Here is a 23,409-nt window from a genome sequence, read left to right on the forward strand (position 1 = left end):
CGCTTAATGGCCTGTCGTGTCTCGTCTTGGTGACTTTTCCCCACAGTCGTCAAAACTGTTGCCGATTTATCACACATTTCCCTCTGAACATCTTGAGTATTCTCAAGTGGAGTTTATTTTTCGATAGCACCAGGCTCCTCGCTGAATGAACACTATGGTCCAGCTGCATTTCCTTGAATTTTTTATCCGCACTTGGTGTTTTGTCACCGGCTTCTTCCCCTCTCTGCAGTCAACTTATATAATCTGTCTCAGAACTGTTTATTTGTTGCCGCTAATTCAGCGTGCCTATTCATGCGTCTACCTACTGGCATATGCACATTCTTGGGAGTTGGTCAAGAATGTTCACATACTGAGTGACACAATGACACTGGCATATTATCAGTCTTAAGTTGTTTGTCCAGCGATATAACCAGTGGTACTAGCACAGTCAAATATACACGGACACACAAGTTTACGCACATACTCAGTGACACATAGCTAGCCGTCTCAGTTTTACGCTCAGCGAAATAGCAGCCAACAGCTAAAAGCCATCATCCGCAAAATGAAAAGAAGACATACAGGAACCTGTGCACATTAAAAATTATGCAGGTTCAACACGCATTTGGAAGCTGTGTGAAGCAAGTATTTTGTTGAAACTGGTAATCAGGTCCTGTAAAAATAATGGCGATTGGCTGATGTCGTTTACATTTGCCTTATACAGCGTTTAATGAGATGGAATGAGATGAAAGTGCATTAACCAGAATGACCACAGCGCTGATCCTGTAATGAAGTAGAGGAGGACATTTCCGGCGCAAGCGGGATCTCTAGCAAAGAAGGCCAGGCAGTACACGATCTGAACCAGTGCTTTTCGCTGCGGACCTTTCTGGATTCACAGCACACGTCGAAGAAACCTGTTTTCAATTGGTAGAGGTGCGGGCGTCCCAACAACGCTTGCTCCCTGGAACACCGATCTCACGCGCTAGAGTCAACCATGGCAACTGATGCCGCCCAGCAGACGTTGTCACAATCACCGGCAGTCATTTGTTCGGACACGCTTCGCCTAGGAGAGCCCGCTGTGTTCAGTGGCAAAGACACCCACGACTACGTCATTGAAGACTGGCTCACATGCTACGAAAGGGGAGCCCACACAATCGACGAGATGATACCACGAAGTTATATGACGTCATATTTGGCTCTCGGACGTGGCAAACTCGTGGTATAAAAACAACTAGACGGACTTTCACATCTGTACAGCTTTCAAAGCGTCGTTCTTGGACGATCTCGGCCGCCCTGCCGTCCAGAAGCTGTGCGTCGAACAACGTTTATGTGCTCCGGCGCAACATCATGGTCAGACATTTACGAGTTATATCGATGACTTCGTCGACCTATGCAAGCTTGTCGACAATTCAATGACATGAACTGTTAAAATTAAGCACATGACGAAGCATATCGACGATGGAGCCTTTGAATTAAATCTCCAGAAGTCCCCTGTGACTGTAGCCGAAGATGTGACGATGTTTCAGGGTTGCGATGAATCGCGGAAGCAACCAGGCTTGACCTGGCTTCCTCACTAACAGGACGAGCTTCTCGCGGGGCTGGATGTCATGCCGGACCAGTCGGCCCTCCCCGCACAAATAAAAACGTTACTGTGGAAACACGTTGCGCGTCAACTGTTTCTCAACCATCACACAGCATCCAGACCCGCAACGGGAGCAGCAGCAGCAGCCCACTACTCTGGGTCCTATCCTCCATCACGCGATTGAGGAGCAGATCGCTGAGACCCTACTAATTACAGTCCTGCAGCAGCCTTTCGACGCGCTTGTGAAGTAGGTCGAATCAGCAAAATGACACCGACCACAAACCTATTTGCCATTTCATCATGTGTCGCCTATGATATTCACTTCTATGCCAGTTATTTTGCATAGTCCCGTGGCCGCAATAGCCCCTTGGCCGCCTACTGATTCGCATCGTCTCGTCGTGGCCGCGAATACTTGTCGTATGCCCTCTAAAGAGCCGATCTGTTTCGCATATGGTTTCCGGCCACATCGCCAGACACTGCGGTCCTCGTGTGCAATTGCTTAAGGATGCTCATCATGGAACCTACTACGCTGGTCGGCACCGCTAACGCTGGGACTCTTCGAACCCGCAATCCAGTATGTTCCTATAGGTAGACGTCCACCATAGTCGTGCACCTTCACGGCGTTGCCGCTCTTTGTCTGCGATGCGTCATCGTTATAAACCTGGGGAAGAGGTAAACTGAGTGCCGGAGTTCAGGATGCAACAACTGTGCTGGTGTCGAAACGTCGAAGTCTTCACCCTGTTCCATAGAAAATTTTCGAAGGTTTTTCTGGAAGACGCCCGTGCACATGCTCTGTAGACACTGGCGCTACCGTTTCCAGGCGGTGTCAGTGCAAACGGTGTCAGTCTCGGTACAGTTCTTGTGTAATGGAAACCTGGCTTCGCCTAATATGTTGTCGCATATGTCAGCCAAACGTTCACGAAAGCTGAATGAAATTACAGTGTTAGCGAGAGAGAATTCTTTGCAATTGTTTGGACACACGCCAAGTTCCGTCTATATTTAGATGGCCGTGACTTCGAAGTTGTCACAGACTACCACGCACTGTGTTGGTTGCCTTCATTGAAGGACCCATCAGGCCGCTTTGCATTTTAGGCTCTTCGGATTCAGGACTATGACATCCGCATTGTATACCGCTCTGGCCGCAAGCATGCTAGATGCTGAGGCACTCTCCCGGTCACCTCTTCCTGCCGAGGCCGTCTCCTTCTCCACCCTTGAGAACTAGCTGTCGTCTCTAAAGATCGACAGCGTGTCCTCAGCGCAGCGCGACGTTCCATCGATCAATTCACTCTGTAACGTTCTCTCTGAAGCACCCACACTTCCAATATCTCTTACGTTTTGTATTCAAGCTTAATAAAATCACCGGTTTCATTCATGTCGTGCGCCGATCTGCAGTGGCGTCTGCTTTAAACAGGCTTGATAAGGTGTATGGTTAACTCTTTAGAGAGCGTTCATTCGGTGTTGTTTGACTCAAGTAATAGGAAATGAAGAGAACGTCCTAAATTAAGTCGGAATGACAACGACTCGGCGACTGGTTGAGACGACGTATAAATAAAAAACAAAATATCAGACAGCTGTCAACCTAGGCCACTGGTATATTGGCACAAATGGAAGTGGGCCTCGTTAGCTGAAGAAAAACAAGCTGCGTCAGTAGAAGGTGGGCGCATTAGGCAACCTTCGAGTAAGCACTACATTGCATTTTAATGTCAGACTACGGAATCGGCGTACTCCTGGTTTGTTCATTAAAGCTAATGCTTAACGTTCACTTGACATTCTGCTGGCTATCAGCAATGTCTAGTGTAGAATTGTCTGCCCTGACTAGCAATAACTCAGTGGCATAATGGTGATTAGGGAGCTAAGCTTTTTCTTCTTGAGAGAATTTCTATGTCGCTAGTCGTTCATGGCCTGAAGCCCCGTCATTCTCCACGTTATGCACCATAGAGCCGTAAAGCGTGACCCTGGATTCACTACTCTTGGTTGTTTTGAAAAGCCGAGTTATAATTTAGGGATAAGACAAAGTCATTACATATAGTCACTCATGTGCGCTGATGGCTACTCTATAACACAAAGACAAATATATCACACACGTTCAGAAGCAGTTAAGAACATGTCGTGCACCAAAAATAAACTCCCAGTTTCTGAAATTTTGAAAAACATCACAGGGACACATAAGCGGAGCAAAACAGTGCAATACTAGTGCATATATCTGAAATAAAATTGAAATGAAATGATAAACCCCACATCCAATTATTTTCCAACAGACACTCGACAAGGTAGCTTTAGAGATATTTTAGACAAACAGCAGCAACTGACTCGTTTTAAAAGCACTTACTGACCACGGACCTAACTTAGCTACAGATCTAGAGTACAGACTCCTTACCATGGACACAAGTGGACTTCTTGTCTGTACCTACTTGTCCCAGTTTGATCGGATATTCCCCTAAAGTTTGAACAAATCGGGTATAGGTACCTAATGGCTTATGTGCGAATACAGTGTAGGTTGTTGAGGCCAGTGCATAGTTTCACTATGTTAAAGCAGTTATAAGTTCATTTGCTTCGTCGAATACTTCATTCAGATGGTGAGATGAATTATAAATTTTATGAGAATAATTGGCATTATACGGCTGTTTTTTTTATTTCATTATGAACATGAATTTGGTTTCCATTGCCACAGAACATTAAAAAATGTACTCTATTTGTTATGACTCTGAAATTACGTGGGTTGACAAGGTGGTCTGCTAATGGCGCCTTTATTATGTACATGTCATTACGGGAAGGAGAGAGGTTTCGATATGATTACAGGTATTCACAATGCGTTCAGTGGCGTATAAGATGGAAGACAGTCCGCGCGACTTCAGCGAGAATCGTTTTCTTCTGTACTGTCAGCAGCTTCATCTCTGGCGGTGTTTGATAACGTGACCTCTAGCGGCGAAAGCGCCATCCCGGTGCTCGTAAGATTGTCCGACTTGTGTCACTTAAGGCGGGTAACGTGGACGACATCGATGGAAGATCGGGACATGGTGGAATCGAGAGGCGTGATTTCATATGTGCCGTCGGTCACTTGGCGCAAAACACTGCACCGGTTGGGGCATGACCAAATATACTTTTCACGAAGGCTTACCCGCCATGACGTTGCCAAAAGAACGACCATAAAATCAGGGCTGAAGTGGGCATAGCGGTGCCGGCTATCATAGAAGCGTGGTTGCTTTTCCTACGAAGTGGTAAGGAGCAGGTGGGTAACCTGGGTTGCCTCTACAGCTTCAAGCATGGCTTCGGGAGCCTATTATGAAGACGTATCAAAAACGGCGGGGAAGAGTGTGTCAAATAACAACGTGAGTTTCCTAACACACGAGAAATTAAACGGAGAAAAACCTGCAGAGTCATATAAGGAGACATTATACGCAAATGTTACAAAGGCCAGAGTGACGTCCCAGTCATGATGGTCAGCACAAACATACATAGAAAGCCGGCATTCGATAGTTCTAGTAAGATGCTCTGTCAGACCGTTGATACGAGTGTGGTATGCCATTGTCAACTTGTGATTTGTAAAACAGGAGCGCAAGGGGCCTTGGACATCCTATGATATGAAATAGCGCTCCCGGTCTCCTAGTAGCTGTCGAGGAGCGCCGTGGTGAAGCACGACCCTCGTGGTCTTCGAGGAGCGCCGTGGTCTTCGAGGAGGATGCCCGTGACATTGGTTGCACAGCTGGTTGTACAGATCGCGTACTGGATCGCGCAGTCGGTAGCGGCTGCTATCCACTTATTTCCGCCGGCAGATAGAGGGAAAAGGCCAGAAAGGTCAAGAACCGCCCTAAAGAATGGCTGCAATGGTACGTGAACGGGTTGAAGGCGGCCAGATGCTGGGACTGGGACCAGCTGGGACCAGCTGGCATTGTTCACAGGAAGCGACGTAGCGGCATGCAATACGATAAATACGGCGCCCAAAGAATCGATGCCACACACGGTCATACGTCCGAGAGACTCCTAGGTGACATGTGGTAGGAACATTGTGCGATGAGAGTTTGACGCATATGTGTGGAGATATCCAAGAGCAGTCCTGTACCGTCACGTTGCATGTTGTATCTGTAAAAGACGCCATCATGAAGCACAAACATACGCAGAGAAGACACATATGTGTCTCAGAAGTCCACCGGAGAATGACATCTCTCAAATAGGGGTTATGGCGTTGATCATCTCCGAAGTTCTGAAACGCAGTGAGCGCAAAGACGCAAGCTTACTCGCAGCTGTCGGGACCAAGGAGCGTGTTCATCCAATCGGACGCTTTTATGTACAACTGTGTACTGCGAAGTGGTGGCTGCCGCTGTACTCGCAGCAGCCAGAACCATTGCCAAGGGAGTGTGATTGGCATCCCTTAGCGGCTCAGTGGTGGATGGTCTAACAAGGGGATATCCATAGGAAGAAAAACATGAACAGCTTTCCCTAGCAGCAGGAGACGCCCACGACGGAGAAGTGTCACGAGGGTCGTGCTTAAGGCTGCGCCGCCTTAGGCTTCGTTTTCGTTGACAGCGTCATTGTACGTTCCTTGCGAATGCTTGCTTTGGTTGGATTTTCTCTACGAGGGGGGTATATTCAACCTGCCGTGTTGACCAATATTAGGTTTGGTTAGAAGCGTATTCATGCGGGATTATTACTTGGCTCATTGTGTGACCTCACCGTCATCAGAACGCCGTGGCAGAAAGCCTTTGCAGAAAAGCCGTGGCAGAAAAACGGCGCACAAATTCCAATCTACTAAGTCAGTAGAAGGTGAAGGTCGACTTCAAATCGTACGCTTTCACCCGCACAAACTGCACACGGCGCGCGGCAACGATTTTATCGCCATTGAACTTTGTACGGAACCTCACGCCGACGGCGACGCCGACAGCAGAAGTGCGCCTCGAGTGTCCATCTAATTGTTATCGCACTGGAAAAACAAATAGCGAGAATATATTATCTGCACTGAGACAGTTGTTACTTCCTATCTACAGAAAGTTATATGCAGCTTAATAAATTTACCAGGACTTAGACATCTTTGTATCCCGCTGCAACTAACAGTGTGCAGGCACAAGGGCCGTTCGATCTCGATGCAATGTGGGCTGCTTTGATAATTTATCGATGCATGTGGTCGCTACGCGACGCAATGACGGTATTGGACGGGCAAGCACACCTCGGGCAGCTCGCTGAGAGGTTTCCGAATGGTGGTGAGTGGTGATATACTCATTTTGTACTCTCATCACGCGGCGCCCCCCTCCTAGCCATGGGCTGCGCCGCTACGTGCCCAACGACGCACGAGCCAGAAGGCTGTGACCTGACGTGCGTAATGATGCACGCACTAGGCACACATTTAGTCAGTCCCAACTATGGGGCCGCTGTGGAGCCGCCGTGATTCGGGGAAGCGTGCTCGCCACGCAGCCCGCAGGCCCGTGTTCGATTCCTACCCTGACAGAAACTTACGTAGCATAACTTTTCAAAGGCATTAGTTTGTTTCTTTGCAGAAAGCTTTCTGAAAAATTTGACGTCAATCCGAGTACTTTCTGACAAGTTTTTACTCTTTGCCGTCGGCCATTTTTCGTACCATCATTCGGTCATGCCGCCGACTGCAACCCTTGTTTTTCGCGTAATGGGGCACATGGTACTATCGCACTAAAATATGTGGTTGACCCGCCTGTCATAAAAATCGGTAGAGCGCAAAAGTGAAACCTATCTTCACAGAAGCTGTTGCATGTTTGCTTCGTGATCTCACGGTCCTCTGCATATAAATGCGCGCTATTTGTGGGACGGCGACTGTGTTGAAGGTTTGCTTTGCGCGCCGCGCCTTGTTGGCGAGCGGCACCTGGCTACCGAATCGCTTTGGGGAAGATACGAGGATTTTCTTCTGTCTTCGTAGTTTCTGGCTTCGTAGGTTCAGGAAGGTGGGTGGCAATGTTCGCAGCGTGCGCCGCGAACACGCGAAGGCGTGTCTCTCGCCGGATCAAAGTGAGCTTCGCCCGAAGACTTCGTTGCCTTTTTGCGCCGCTTAGCACAGGAGTTTTCATGGCGTCATCGCAAGCGAAGCAGTAGGCGGCGTGTAAGCGCTACTGATGCAGGCTGAAGTTCAACCAATGTAAATAAACAAGGTAGCGAAGCTTCCTTGGAATCGCATACGTTCCATACGTGGCGGAAGTTGTTTTTGTGTCCTCTCATTACAGCTGCATATTGAAATTCCCTGCCACTCAACTTGCTTGGTGTCCCAAGCTTTAATCATGGTAAGCGATGCAGAAAAAAGGTCAACCGTAAGGGTATCGAAATCTTATCCGTGCAGAAAACGCACTTTCACTGGAGGCCGATGAAATCTTTGGGTGTAGAGCGCAGGTCCCATCGTCGGATGCCGAGCCCGTCCGCCAGCGCAGTCACACGATAACAGCTATCGGAAACAATTACCTCGCGGTCTAAGTTCACCACTTTTCACTGAACAAGTTCAGAAACGATAAAACTACCGGCGCCATCGAATTACGAGAAACGCCGACAAGCAAAAGCGCACAACATAGGGGGGGGAGGTGGGGGGGGGGGAGGACGTATTGCAACAGGTGAACTTGACCGTCGTGCCTTTCGCCACACTTCAAGAAATGCATTGGAAGTGGTAGCGGCGTAAAAGCCCCTTCTTATGCTGGGCGCTGAAGAAAGTTATTTGTTGATAATGATCAAGTCAAAAACAGCTGTCGTTTTTTTCCCGTCACGCCCATCTACTAATGAATCGGAATTTTATTTTCCTTGTATTCTTACAAATGTGCCTCGTTTCAATTACGAACGCATTTTTCTTTACCAATGTTTGTTCCCTCTTCGCATAGTCACGCTGAAATCGCGGCTCCCATAACCACCTTACCTGATGTTGGTGCCAATTTGTTCTGAACCACTTTTAGCTCGAAGCTTCGCGACCCATTTGGATCGACCTCAGCTGCACTCCGTAGGTGACGAAGCAGCATAGGCTGATCGAACGCGAAAGTCAAATCATGTTCGTGAACTGCATCTTCATCTCAGCAGACGGCCTACAGCGGCTATACTAGGCGACACCGCATTGCAGCCAATGCTGCGCTTAGACTACCGAAGCGCTCACTGTAGGAGCTTGTTAGCTTCATGATGTCATACTTCCTTTCATTCCTTATAGATGGCGGCGCCATCCCTGTCAAGCGAAGCATATTTTACGCGCTCGCGCCGATGTCACGTCCGTTAAAGGAAGATGATCGTGGACCTTGGCATATAACGCTTTCATGTTAAAAAATAAAAGAAAGTGGAGAGTCCAGGACAGACAAGGGCAGCCTGATAGAACTGGTCACAAAATACTTCACCGACGTGTTCTTACAGCACCGTTGTGGTTAAGTGCCAAGAGACACCTGGACGGCGACGAAGTGGAGTCAAATACATGGAAGCGCGATCATCCAAAACAAGGGCGATACCTCGCTGCACGTGCGCTCGCTGCGCGCAAAAATAATAAATCAATACGACACCAATGTATAAGGAGGCGCCACAAAAGAGCGCTCAGCGAATCAGGCAAATTGCGTGGCTCATGCGGCGCACAGAAGGCGAAAGGACAGACAGATGGAATCGAGAAACGTAGCAAGGAAGCCCCGTTTGCTTGGGTCGGTCGTCAGCCTTCTGTGGGCCAACAATTGTGCAAAGGACCCGGTTGAGCGCCAACACACGAGGGAACCTCCAAACAACGCGTCGAGCGCCAACACACCAGGGAACCTCCAAACAACGCGTCTTCTGCTCCCGTCAACCAGCCCGCAAAACAGAGTCTGCAGAGCTCGCCTGTCGCCGGTCTAGTAATGCAACACCAGGCAAACTGTGAGTGCGTTGCGGTAGTCGCTCTGAAACCTTTGCAGGGACACTTGCTCTCGCTTGCCCCATGCCCCGTGTCCTTGTACTTTGTATGTATGAATATATGTTTGTGCGCGGTGATTGTTGTCGTTCCTTTCTTGCTGCCCTTGGAGGCGTCTCTGATTCACAAAATTGTCTTCTCCCCGAACCACATCATAACCATGGCGTGCGCGACAGGACTGTCTCCCTGATTTATTGCGCGCCGAAAAAGATGAAGCGCCACAAAAGAGCACTCAGCGAATCGGCAAAAAAAAAAAAAACGCCTAGCTCACGCAGTCTTCAGAAGGGGGAGAGACCACGTCGGCAGACAGACAGAGCTGATTAGCGCAGCAAGGAAGACGCGTCGGCTCGGGTCGGATGTTAATGTTCGGGGGGCCAACGGCTGTGGGAGGGAGCCGGTCGCGCGCCAACGCACGAGCGCACCTCTAAACAACTCGTGTTCTGCTTCCGTCAACGAGCCAACGCACCAGAGTCTGCGCGAGCTACTATTGAGCGCACTGTGGTAGTCACTCTGAACGCTTTGTAGGTATGCTTGACCTCGCTTTCTCCCATGTCTTGTGCCCTTGCACTTGCATTTTGCGTGTTTGAATAGATGGATTGTGTGGTGATTGTTGCCGTTCCTTCTTTGCTGCCATCGGAGCTGTCTCTCATTCACACAATTAAGTGTGCCCTCCCGAACCACATCATAACATCCGTCAATAAGGTATGCATGAAAGCGCGCAATTCAATACGGTTTTCAATGCATGCATCCCCTTCACTTGCGATCTCAGCCGCTTCATGGCGGTTGCCGTCTATTTCACACCTACTTTAAGGGTAAAGTCTTGCAGCTTTGATTCTTTAGTAACTGAGCGAAGTTAAATAAATGTGTACAGCGCACAGGTAAACTGGTTATCTGTTTTATTAGACTCACGAGCGGCACTATCGTAATTGAATGAGTCACTTGCAAAATACCTTGTAGACGACAGCAGTCATGTTTGTTGAACGAATGATGATAAAATGAGCCGAGGTGCATCCCTGAAAATTAATGTGACATAGTGAATTGGCCGAATATTCAAGTGGTTGTGACGGAACTTGTCTAATGGTATACAACGGTATGAATTTGCTACACCAGTACACATGATACTTTAGCGTGTAAGGCTTCCTCAGTCCTCTTTCTATTGCGTAGCTTCTTTCGGGGAATCAGGAATTACGGAAGGCTTGACCGATGCTGCCGGTCGCGCCGTCAAAGTTTTTCCCCACTACAGCGTTCACTTGACCTTATTCAGCGACACCATCGCGGTGCATAGGTGGTATCGCGACATAACATTACGCCAATCCCGTTGTGGAGGACCAGACAGTCATTCACAGATTGTCGTTATGCAGTGAGCACTTGCCGTATAAGAGGGAATGCCCCAGAAAACGGAATGGCCGCTGTACCAGAGCGTGTGCGTTCAGCAAGCTTTGCACACCAGTTCTGCGCTCGTCCTCAAACCTATCATTCACGGCGTTGGCAGAAATGAGATTTGCGCCGGTTGTGGCGAGCATTAAGCAAAAAGTCTACAGCGTATATCTCAATATCCTAAATGTTCGCGACAAACATGCTAGCTCACTCAGCACAAGAAAGAAAAACTAACGCCGCAATAACCATGTGAGGAGAACGCAAGCGTTCGCGCTTAAACTCGTGTCAAATGAGAACAAACAATAGCGAAACATATTGCCACCGCTCTGGTGAAGACACCATTATACACACCTATATCCCTTACAGACAGACCTATATGCCTAACCAGCGTTCCCTGCAAATTATTGGAGCACATAATTTACTCACACCTGGTTTCATTTCTCGATTCAAGCTTATTTTTCACCCCCTACCAACACGTATTTAGAAAACACTATTCCTGCGAAACGCAGCTTTTGTCATTCACTAATGATTTATTCCAGGCTATGGATGCTAGCGTTATTATTGACTGCATTTTTTTAGACTTCGCCAAAGCCTTCGATACTGTTTCACACGCATTACCTTTAACTAAATTAAGTAACTTCAACATTGATCCTAACGTGCTTGCTTGGATCATGTGTTTTTTGTCTAACCGTTCCCAATTTGTTTATGCTAACGAATGCCTCTTATCCACTGGTCGAGTAACATCCGGTGTACCGCAGGGGTCGGTTCTAGGACCATTATTATTTTTACTTTATAATAATGACCTCCCAGACCAAATTAAATCATCAGATAAGTTATTCGCCGATGACCGTGTTCTCTATCGTGTCATTTCTAACTCTGGCGAATGCGATACTCTTCAATCAGACATTGGCATAATAACATCATGCTGTTCTAGATCCGAAATGAAGCTCAATTCTAATAAATGTAAGGCGATGCGTGTGTCCCGTGCTGTCAGAAATACCACCCTTCCTACGTACAATATTAACAACATACCTGTAGAAAATGTTTCATCATACAAATATCTTGATATCTACATTGCACACAATCTTACAGGGAACATTCATATAAATTACATTTACGGTAATGCTAATCGCACGCTTGGGTTTTTACGGCGTAATTTTTCATCGGCAACTGCCAAGTTACTTCCGTACAAAACCTTAGTGAGGCCTAAACTTGAATATGCATGCTCCATTTTCGACACTTCTACTCGAAAGGTCACAAAAATCATCAAATCAATTCAAAACCGAGCTGCTCGTTTTATTCTTTCGAATTATTCTCGTCATGCAAGTGTCTCGTCAATGAAACTATCCCTTGACTTGCCTAACCTAGAGTTACGTCCTAAATACTTTCGCCTATGCCTTTTTCACAAGATTTATTACACTAACGAAACACTTAAGGATGAACTAATCTCCCCGCCATCATGCATATCGTCGCGCACAGATCATCGTTTTAAGGTTGAAGTTCCAACTTGTCGCACCAACGTTTATTTTTATTCCTTTTTAGCAAGAACGACGAATGACTGGAACCGCCTCCCTGCTTCCACTACTGCCATTTCTGACGCCACAAACTTCAATAGTGTTGTTAACGAATTTGTTTGTAATAATCACCACTCCTTTCTGTAATGCCCCCAGGCCTTGAGCTTATGACAATAAATAAATAATTAATTAAATAAATAAATAAATAAATAGATTCGGTTTGTCCTTCTTACTGTAGCATTTGCGTTGAATCGTCAGCCGGGTAGCTACATGCCAAGCGTAGTCCATCGTCCAAGCCAGCGCCTCCGTTTTTCTTGTGCCTGATTTGTCTGATAGTGTTCGGCAATTTACACGACTAAAATTGTGGTATTCCGCATTTCCCCGCCATGTGTTTAATGGGTGCTATATAAAGTTGTTTAATTTGAACATGTAATCTCTGCTAACAGGAGAGAGACAGAAATAGACGGAGGATGCTGTACACAAACGTGCGTTGTTTCGAAGTGTCTCCGCACAACGAAGAAAAAAACTGCTATTCTATATTTTGTTTGACAAGTTCTTTATTATTTTACATGAAAATGAATATATTAGGCATGAAAGAACACGAAAAACGTTTTGCGAGGCAGCGTTGCTCTGGGCCCCTGCTACTGCACACGAATGCAGCATTTATCCCATTTAATCTTGCAAGTGGCAACAGGGTATGGAACACCATAATTACGGCAACCGTTGCGACATTTTCCTCCGAGCTTGGAGCAGTTTCTCGTTTTTCCTAGAGGAAAGAAAAGTATTCCGTATTTTGAATTAAGGCGTGATAAAACTATAACGAGACGTCACGGCATCACGGCATTTGTGTTGCAATTTCGCCACTGATTCAAAGAAATGAATCTTCCGTAATTAAGGTATTGGGCTTTTGTCGGCTGTGTAGAACAGGCATATCAATCCCGTAATTCACGAACTTACAACCACTGTGTTTACAACCATGTGTACGAGTTCGAGTCAATGCTAGGGTCGAATATTTTTTTTTTGCAATGAATGTTAAGCTAAGAAGATGGAGCTTGCGCCCCTATTACAGCTCGCATCTTGTATGATGTCACCGATAAATTTCGTTCCCGAGTTGGTATGTTTACTTTACTGCATCTTCATACGTGAGCATGGTTGCAGGCGCTGCAGGTCCGTGAGCTGCGGAATTACTGCAAAGCCATACCTAACGGTTCTTTTATTTAACTTATTTTTTCTTCTTCTGCATTACAACACTGGTGTTTTTGATCGGGGTTGTCCGTTATGTAGACCAAAGTACAACCAAAACAAATTTTCCAGCACAAGCGCAGTCCTATGAACCTTCAAAGTGTCTTGCAAGTTCAGTAACGTGGAAAGTTGGGCTAGTTGGTGAGTGATCATAGTACCTTGCTGGTGAAGCAGCGCACAAACACGGACACAGTGGAGACAAGTAGGAATAGACGACACTCGCTGCACTCGCAACTATCTTATTTCAGAACACATACTTCAAGTTTATATACCTGCGCACCCTCAGGCGTCAACGCAAATCATGGCAAGATTAGAGGCTTTATATATATATATATATATATATATATATATATCGTTTGCCCGCTCATACTCGGGCGTCAAAGGCATTGCACTTATCTATCATGGTGTGCAATCCTATCGTAATTTGTTGCAACCCTACCAACGATTTTTATTACACATTTATTACACATTATTTACACATTTTATTACACATTTTTTATTACACAAAAAAAAAAAAAAAAAAAAAAAGAAGAAGAGAAAAGAAAATGTGTAATAAAAATCGTTGGTAGGGTTGCAACAAATTACGATAGGATTGCACACCATGATAGATAAGTGCAATGCCTTTGACGCCCGAGTATGAGCGGGCAAACGATATATATATATATATATATATATATATATATAAAGCCTCTAATCTTGCCATGATTTGCGTTGACGCCTGAGGGTGCGCAGGTATATAAACTTGAAGTATGTGTTCTGAAATAAGATAGTTGCGAGTGCAGCGAGTGTCGTCTATTCCTACTTGTCTCCACTGTGTCCGTGTTTGTGCGCTGCTTCACCAGCAAGGTACTATGTCTTGCAAGGTTTGCTTGGTTAGCGCACGTCGCAAGAGACGGGTAAAATAATTTTTGGAGAAACAATCTCAGGATAACTGCAGACGTTAATGCGATTAGCATTGAAACAACGTAACGATACACCGCGTTGCCACTGCCGAAGAACGTTATGGAGGAGGCGTGTAGCGTAGCTGGGATACTCTCTCACGCTTCCGTCTCAGCGCACGCCTGTATAGCCCGTGACCCAAGTTGGTGCTACGATGGTTTATTGCATAACTGCCAATATTCAAGGAAACACACCCAGTGACCTTAGTTGGTCCGACGGTTGGTTCTGAAACCAATTCAGCACTGCAGCCCGATGCTCCACCCATCAGATCATAAACAATAGCCGCGAGGCCCAAGTTGGTGCGAAAGCTGGTGGATCACGACAAATGGAGATACAAAGAGACATACAAACAGACGTAGCCTAAACTGGGTGAAGTTCGCAAAAAACTGCTCATCGCATTAAAATACGTCTATAGATCTGCGTTCATATCGGCTCTGCTATTGCCGTTCGATTGACCACAATGGTTCATGCCGACCATAAAGCAGTTATTATTTCCAAGTTTGCTGTATTCCGTTCCGCTGTGAATAATAAATCTCCTTTCGGTATTGTCGTGTCAGCGCACTCCCGGGACCCGTTTTCTTTGCTATTGTGGGTGAATACTTCTCGGAGCATCTGTTCCAGAGCCTGAAGCGTGAAGGCCGTGTTTTTCAGAGCAACAAAGTCCTTGACTGGGTTCTCAAGTTCCCAAAAAGCTGTGTTTGGCCAGCTCTAGTACTTCCCTTTCGAGTTGGTAGTTAGAAAAAAGGATGTTTGATCTATTTACCCCGAGTGGCACGTCTCAAGTTCAGGGTGGAAGGCAACGGAACTTTTCTAGCTCAGTGCTTTGATACGACTCATTACCCATGACAATTAGCGCGGCTGGGTGCTTTGTTGAAGCTGCTCATTAAAACCTCGTTAGAACAGCATCTGCATGGCGGTGATTTCTTTCGGTGCGAAAAAAAAAAAAACAAGATACGCTCCGTGGAGAAATTCGTCAGAGCTACCACTATGCGTGACGAACAGCACAGTCCGCTTTCAGCTTGGTGCACGACGCCACATGGATAATACTTGGCAAAATGCATCTTGTCGGGCCTCTACTCCGGGGCGCATCGACTCCTTCTCCTTTGAATCGTGGATGCACGAGCGTTTTCTTTTTTTTTTTGCACTCTGCGCCTCTTGAAATGGGGATGCCGCGGCGGCAATCGAATTCAGGAATTCGTTGTTAGCGATGCAACGCCAAATCCCTGAGATACCACGGCGAGCGGAAGTTCACTTCGAAGAATGAACGTGGTTTGAAATAGTTGGCTTCCGAATACAAATTCACTGTGATAATGTTGCCTTTGAGGAAAATTACTCGCACTAACCAATTATGTCAGAAATCGTAAGTCAGATCATAATTAGGATGCCAAATTGAAGTGCTGCATTCGAAATGGTGATGACGATATATCGGCATCCCCGTTAAAGCGGTGCGTTGAGAAATAGTCACCTAGCCTGCTTTAGTTAATCATGCATGCTATGCGGGCTTTTCATTGTAGCATATTTGTATACGTGCACTTAATTTTCTTTTTTGTTCGTTAAAACTTTTTTGTATACCTTGTACAGCCGCTTATGCGTGTAATGGATTCAGTCATATCAATGTCTTCGCTGCTTATTTTTCTATCAGAAGTGGATAGAACAGAGTAAGCGGCGCTGCCTGGAGGTGCAACCTCGAACAAAGTATAAAGAAGTCTGACAAATATCCATCCTGAAAGCAAGATGCGTGAGCCTTACATCAGTTTCGAGAGCGAATAGTGAAATAATTTCTTTTTTAGACACATGCAAAAGGCACGGTAGTTTTATGAATAGTAATTGCGCAATGTTTTTTTCTGTTTCGTTGCTCTTTGGGTAACGCACATAAAACAGCCAATATGAGCAATGAAAAATAGTTGAGGCGCCACAAGGGCGTGAAGACGTCTTGTTTGTGGTATTTTAACGCTCTTCATTTTCCCAAACATATTTTTCGATGTTATCGCCAAGGCATGACGTTTTAATAATTAAGGACCGACGTCACCTGTAGTACGCCCATCTCTCCAATACCAAAAATATTTTGCTCTTTGCTGTGCGCAAACGTGACAGGTGACACGATTTCCTTGCCAGGAAGTGTCACGTAAAAGTCCAGCATTGATCCATCAACCCAAGGTAATGTGTTAGAAAAAGAGCACCTCATTATCTCAATAATAACATTTTGTCACGTGGTGGTGACGTTGAAGAACGCAGTAGCAATACTGTGAACGACAAAACTAACTTTTATTGGGCGAACCTGTGCCCGCAAAACAGGCTACACATATAGCAGAACGATAGCGGCGAACACGGTCGGCGATCGTCTAAAATCTGATCAGCGGGTGAAGCGCGTCGGCTTTTATACAGCAGTAGTCGAATGTTCCCGACTAATCGTTTGGACCCGCGTGTCTTCCACAATGTTCTACACTATTCGCGTCACGCGTAGATGTAATCAGATTATACAAGTTGCCGTGAAAGACAGTGGACGGAACCATCGGTAACATTCTAGAAACTTCTTTTACATGCAGGCGCGTCCTGCGCTGTGCGATAACATTTGTTAGGCGGCGAAACGTGGTCGCCCGATAAGGTTAAGTACACGTGTGAATATTCCCCCTGAACTTCAAAGCAAGTTACCTTCAGTAAGTTTACATTGTATTTACCAGTATGCAATACATATGTGAAAAAATCTGTATCTTACTACTGTTGCAGCAGACTTCATTTTTCCTGCAGCCAAGGAGCGGTAGGCGCCAATTGTTCTTGCATGACTTCGTTGGCAAGCATGAATTGCCAAAAAACTGACAGGCATGGCGGACCAAGTAAGCTGGGGAAAATATAAAGCACACTCATGTTAGCCTGCACTATCCTTCATAAAAAAGCGGTCAAGCAAGCCCTTTACTAAACGTTCACCATAACAGTTAATATATGCTGTGTTGTCCTTCTATTAACGCTACATCTTTGCGAGGTGGACAACTTCAGCGCCAACAAAACTGTGCCTAGAGAGCTGTGCCATAAGTTAGACATAGGTACGGAGGAAATGCCCCGGAATAGAAGCACGCAGATCTGAACTCCGGGAAATGCGAATCCTAAATCAGTCGGTAGCAGAAACGTAGAATCCACAATGCGTCGTCACGTAACAAAATTTAGTACGAGCGAAAGCACGAATGCCTGCAAAATCCTTCTAGATTTTGTCTCTGCTCCAAGCGTGACTTGCGAAATTCTTTTATTAAGTTGTCATAAATCATATTCTCTACCTGTCCATCACGCTTACAAAGGAACAATATTTTATTTGCCTTCCAGTCGATTTTCCAACACAACTGAGTACTTTACGAGACTCCACAAAGTAAACGAGAGTCTGTAACGCAGGCAACGCCGGCGGAGATTCACCTTACACAGATCTTATATTACTGGTTGGTGTTATTATCATCTACTTGTTTGATTCTCCCCTGTTTTCTGTGCTTTGCAGACTACTAAATGCAAGGCACCGACGCCATGGCAGCTGCATGCCGTAGCTTTATTTTCACAGGCCCACTTGTAACTCTTATTTCACTCCACAGTGCGAGCACGCGTTTCTACATTGTGTTTTTATCCTACTTCGCATCTCTTAATATATTTCATCGCTTCGTGTCTCTGTCTGTTAAGTAACGCATTCTGTAGAGTATATTAAATGATGCAAGCAATTTTTTCGTATGAAATTGCGAAAAAAAAGAAAGGCTCTGCAGCGCTTTTTAGGCAATTGCTTCACATTTGTGTTGCTCCGTTGACCACATGTATAAATCAATGAAAACGCTATTTCGTTTGGCACGATCATAGCTCCTTGTTTGGCTAGCTCCTATGATAAAATAAAGAAATATTGTTTTGTCATGGGAGCGCGCATATATAGCAGTGGTGTTTACCCTTTTTGTTGCCATTGCAAAGATAGGGACTCTCCAAGCGTATTTTTGCCGCCGCCGTCACCGCGATGTTCCGCATAAAGTCCAAGGGCGATAACAAAATCGCCGAGCGTCGTATGCTGTATGTGCAAGTGAAAGCACGCGAAGGAAGCTGACGATCGCGGCTCAATCTGGAGCACGCGATAGAAGAATTCGGAGTGCTAACGCGCCATTCTCGGTCATGTGAAAAGTCGGGGGGAGGGAATGGCAGCGAGTGAGGGGGCGGCGCTGTGATGCGGCAGCTACTGCGCCCTACGTTACCGGACGCAAGGGGAACTGACGATCGCGGCTCAATCTCGCGTGCCATATATGGAGGCAAGTGTGCAGGCAGCGCGGAACGGAGGGTGAGATGCTTCGACTCCGCCAACAAGTGCGTATTTTGCACGGCCGCGGGCGTTCACAATCGCCGTATCTTGAAAGTTATCTGCAGACGGGTCGTAGCTTCGTGGCCGCTGTGTTCTCGCCGCTCTTGCTTTGAATCGACAGATCGCGCGAAGGTCATTTCGCTCGCTGCTGCTGCCGTGCTTGCTCACAAAAGCGTTTCGGCAGCGAGTGTCCGCGCTAATCAGGTTGTATGTGTTCATGTTTGGGCGTGCGCGCTGGCACCCTGCTTGTTAATTCCAAGTATATACGGCGATAAAACTGCTATCCTTACTTCGTATAGCTGTGCACTAATTCGCTATCGCAATCGATGCCTCTCCTTGCAGATGAAACATCGAATTCTTTTTCTGTTTACCTTTTTTGACACTATCATACGAAATCGCATGCATATAGTCCTGAAAAAGAAAGCTAACGAAGTCTTGAGTCATTAGCCCAATATTTCATTTTGCAAAAAACTACCGTATCGAAGAATTGTTTAAATGATACCGTTGGAATGCCTGCCGATATGTTGAAATACTAGTGTTGAAATGTCAGCCTTACTGTCGAAATGCCTGTCCTTCTTTCCGAAATTCGCGCGCGGACGTCATCACTCTCTGTTTGATGTGAGCTGCCAGCCCTCTAACAAAAAAGGAAGCGCCAAAGTTGCATGATACGGCACTGGTTAATGTCCAGTTTCCAAGTGCAGAATACCGTACGGACTTACAGCCCCAGATGCGGTAGTGAACAGTGTTTTCTTTTCTATACCAATGGGATGATTACAAGATGTATAATACCATCCTGTAATCTTTGTAATCATCACAATAAAACCGATTCTGATTCTGATTCTGAATGGCTTTTGTTACGCTGGTGACGGCTTGACGAAAATGTGACTGTAACAATGGCAAGTTGATGATGACAGGCGCCATCGTTGGGTAAATGCGAAGGCCAGAAACACTGGCAGGCGTAGCAAACCTAGGTACAAGCTTGTAACGGCTATGGAAGTAGAGTGCATGGTATCGAGAAATAAGGCACTGCTGAAGAGTAAGTAAAATAATATGCACGCAGGTCCTACGCCTCCCTACGAGGTATACCGGTCTCTCATATTTAGTCATGCACAAAAAGTAGCCCTTAGGGTCGTAGCTCCATGCATTATTATCAAAACGGAATCATACAGCCTTTGAACTAGTCTCCTCGCTTTGTTTAATAAAGCCGGCATATTTGAAAAAAATAACGATAAACAGTATCACAACAACAAAAGTAAAATAATATTTGCTTACGATTTCTGACCGCTGGGCCAAAGGGTCCTCCTCCTCTTGCTGGAAATATATTGCATAATCAATATTTAATAGCGAGAATAGGCTTCAGTTTTTACGTTCAAAATAAGAACAATATAGAAATTAAGAAAAGGCAACTAAACAATTTGGGTTTCTGCGGTCGGGTAAGGCAGCACTGTGCTTTTTGTTTCATCTCTGTATATCGCTTGTAACGGCTACATGGTGCTCTTTCAAGCTGTCTACATTGTATTCTGTTCAGGTACCTATCCAGTGCTATCTTGTCAATGAAATAAAAGACTGACTCGAACTTTAATGATACCGGTTTCTACCATTGTTCCGGTCTCCACACGTGAAACTTGTTGTCGTATGGAAGGCGTTTTCGCACTAGTTCACTCGTGCGAGTTTGCCATGGCATCATGGTGCAAGAACCCTTTAGCTTGAACAAGAACGAGTGTCGTTTTTTTTTGGTCAGGTTTTACTGTATTGCAGATCACTCTCTTGCACACGAGAGCACGTAACTTATCTCCCTAAATGTAGCAAAGAACGAGCAATATTTCTCCAGATATACCTAAGGAGCTTTTCACGCCATTAGGGAGTCAACCCGGCCTGTGATTTTGTACAATTCCATTAAATTCTCCAAAAAAACTATTGGCTATTTCTTTACTATGCTGTATATTTCGTTTGAATTCTTGCCCTAGTTCTGGTTCTCACAGGTAATGAGAACATTGGCGTCGCCACCATGACATGCCGAGTCAGTAAGGCTTTTTCAGTTAAGTTTCTTTCGTTTTTAAGGTTCACATGGACATCTAACAATGCTAGTTATTATTGTAATCTATTGATAACCTACTTGGAGCACCGTAATGTTTAAACGTGCGTGTTTCTTGCGCCAGCCCACATGCCGCAAAATCTCCGTAGATAGCAGCTGTAAGACCACTTCTTTAGTATTTTCCATAATTGGTTATAGCAGTCATTCCGGTTATGATCTGCACTTGCACGTGACTTGAGCACTTGCAGTAAAGGTAAAAGAAAGTGTGGCGAAATGGCCTTGCTGTTTCATCTTGAATGACAGCAATTGAGTGTTTAGTAAAGGCAAGAAAAGAAAAGGAGGTACACGGACACACGAGCGCTGCTCGCAACAGTGAAGTTTAATTTCTTCACAGAGCCGAACAAAAGTGCCTTCGAAGGCACGTCACCGACCACGTGAACCATGTTGCCACTGGATAGCACGATGACAAGATAGAACGGTGCTCCCCAGTGTAAACGTGGTTCATGTAGTGGGTGGCGTGTCTTCGAAGGAACTTTTGTCCAAAGAAGTTGCAGTTTTTCGCATGTCTAACAAAATTTAATTATTCTAGTTTGTACGCCCTATCCTGTCACCTTGCTCCCCAATGGCACCATGCTTCATGTGGTTGGTGACGTGTATTACAAGGCACTTTTGTTGGGTTCTGTGAAGGAATAAAATTTCTTTATTGTGAGTGGCGCCCATGTCCACATGTGTCTTCTGTTTTGTCCTCATCTTTACTAAGCGCTCAACTACTTTCATTCAAGGTAAAAAAAGCTTTCATTACCACCCCTTTTACTGGCGCTGAATGATCCATTATTAATTACTGATCTAGTTTATTTCGCTCGATATATGCTACATAATAGAGTCTTCCAATCCTGAAGGAAGCCCGTAAGAGCTCACGAAAGAAAGAAAGCTTTTTCTATGTGTTTTGTGGGCTTTCTTCAGGCTTGAGAAACACATTTGTGTTGCCCAACTCAGCAAAGAAAGCTTATCGGGAATTTTTCAGGATGGGATCGAACTTTTTCATCCATACTTTCTCGCAATACAATAATTATTGAGGTTTCTAATAAAGAACAAGAACTGAATACGCAATTACGATAAATAAAAGAAATATAACTTGCTGCAAGCGACGGCAAACATCGATACCTCAGCTGTGCTGACCTATGTGGTAATTGTACATATTTAAATTTCTGCCAAAGTACCGTAGAAAACAAGGCAGATATCTTTACACTGAAGAGATTTTCGAAAATATTGGGCTTTCAGATATGAAAGTCGCGTCAACTTACTATTTAGGATCGTTGGAAGGCTGATAGGTGCTGTAATTTATGGAAGAAGAGTAATTAGTAAGCGCTCATGGAAAGAAATGAAGAGTAGTTGGAATTTGGTTTTCACTCCACGCATAAAATGTACGGTACATATATCGCATATGTGCATTCGGAAAAACAATAAGCTTAACAAGCACTTCACATTTTTATGCAAGAAATCTTCTACAGATTATAAAAGGTTTAAGCGAATGCGAGCGTAACGGGACATGTTGGGAACCTTTGATGTGTCGAAAAAGGTTCTGGGATATCATCTACACTTGTAGTGCGAAGTCTCAAGTTTCTCTTAAAGGTAGCAATTGATAAAGCCAATTCAGCACTGCGAGCCACAGCACTGCATCTAATATTAGGACAAACGCTACTCAAGCATTCAGTGGTCTACACTTCATGGTAGCTACACATTTTTCCAGGTAACACACTGGATGTGTTCAGAATAACCATTTATTTAAGCAATGAGATAAATGAAAACTTCGTATTTGCGTGAGTGTGCGCAATACAAGACTTGCGTTCAACTTGAAAGAGGGTCACACTTCGGGCTCTATTTATTCTGCGCACTTAAAATACAAGCTCATCTATGGGCCTGAACGCTTTAACACTTCCGAAAATATACTTCTTTGCTAGCCGTCAATGGCGAAGCTTGGGTACCTGCAACGAACATTGGTGAAAATGAATATGCATGAAAAGTACAATGGACATGTATAACAATGCTTAACAAGACATACGCGAACCGCTTTAAACCAGCAATATAGCTTCAATCGCGCTGACCTCCCCAATGGTTCTTAGTGCGCATAAGTTATAAGCGTGGTCAACTTAGCAGTTATTGTACATGACCATGGTGTGTGGCACGGAGTGAATTGCGGAAACTGGTCTGTGCGAGAGAAGAAAAGTACAGTGAAGCGGACAGCCGGCGCAGGACCGGGGGTGAATGAAGGCGCGCGGGGAACAGATAGTGAAGAGTGGCGAGGGTGACAGCGGAGACAAGTGTCTCGATCGCAGCTATAATGCTCGAGCCGGTCTCAAAATATCGGTACGAATGGACTGGCCGCCTGTAAATGGCTTACGTGCTAAGCGCCGGCTCGCAACAGATGTGCAAAGAAAAGCAGTTCTGCTAACTGAACAGGCTATGCGACGATTCCTGTCTGACTGCAGGAAGTCAACTATATACTCGCTGTGGAGCCCTGCTTCTTACAGAAATCGCGCTCACTGTTTTCAGTGGGTTCTTTCGAACCACGGTAGGAGC

At 45.5% G+C, this 23,409-nt stretch overlaps 1 protein-coding gene across 2 annotated transcripts in view; it reads right to left on the reverse strand.

Annotated features, from left to right (window-relative positions):
- Positions 1-12,851: 12,851 nt before the first annotated feature.
- The window catches only part of LOC142578006 (uncharacterized), a 64,033-nt gene continuing 53,475 nt past the window's right edge, over positions 12,852-23,409 (reverse strand). For both annotated transcript variants that reach the window (XM_075687434.1, XM_075687433.1), the window contains 4 exons: positions 22,134-22,163; positions 20,067-20,105; positions 17,199-17,321; positions 12,852-13,067 (listed from right to left, as the gene is read on the reverse strand). In XM_075687434.1, the coding sequence (XP_075543549.1) occupies positions 12,943-13,067; positions 17,199-17,321; positions 20,067-20,105; positions 22,134-22,163 (317 nt within the window). In that variant the 3' untranslated portion in view covers positions 12,852-12,942. The remainder of the gene's footprint in view (positions 13,068-17,198; positions 17,322-20,066; positions 20,106-22,133; positions 22,164-23,409) is intronic.

Source organism: Dermacentor variabilis, chromosome 4 (assembly GCF_050947875.1).
Source record: "Dermacentor variabilis isolate Ectoservices chromosome 4, ASM5094787v1, whole genome shotgun sequence".
NCBI lineage: Eukaryota > Metazoa > Arthropoda > Arachnida > Ixodida > Ixodidae > Dermacentor > Dermacentor variabilis.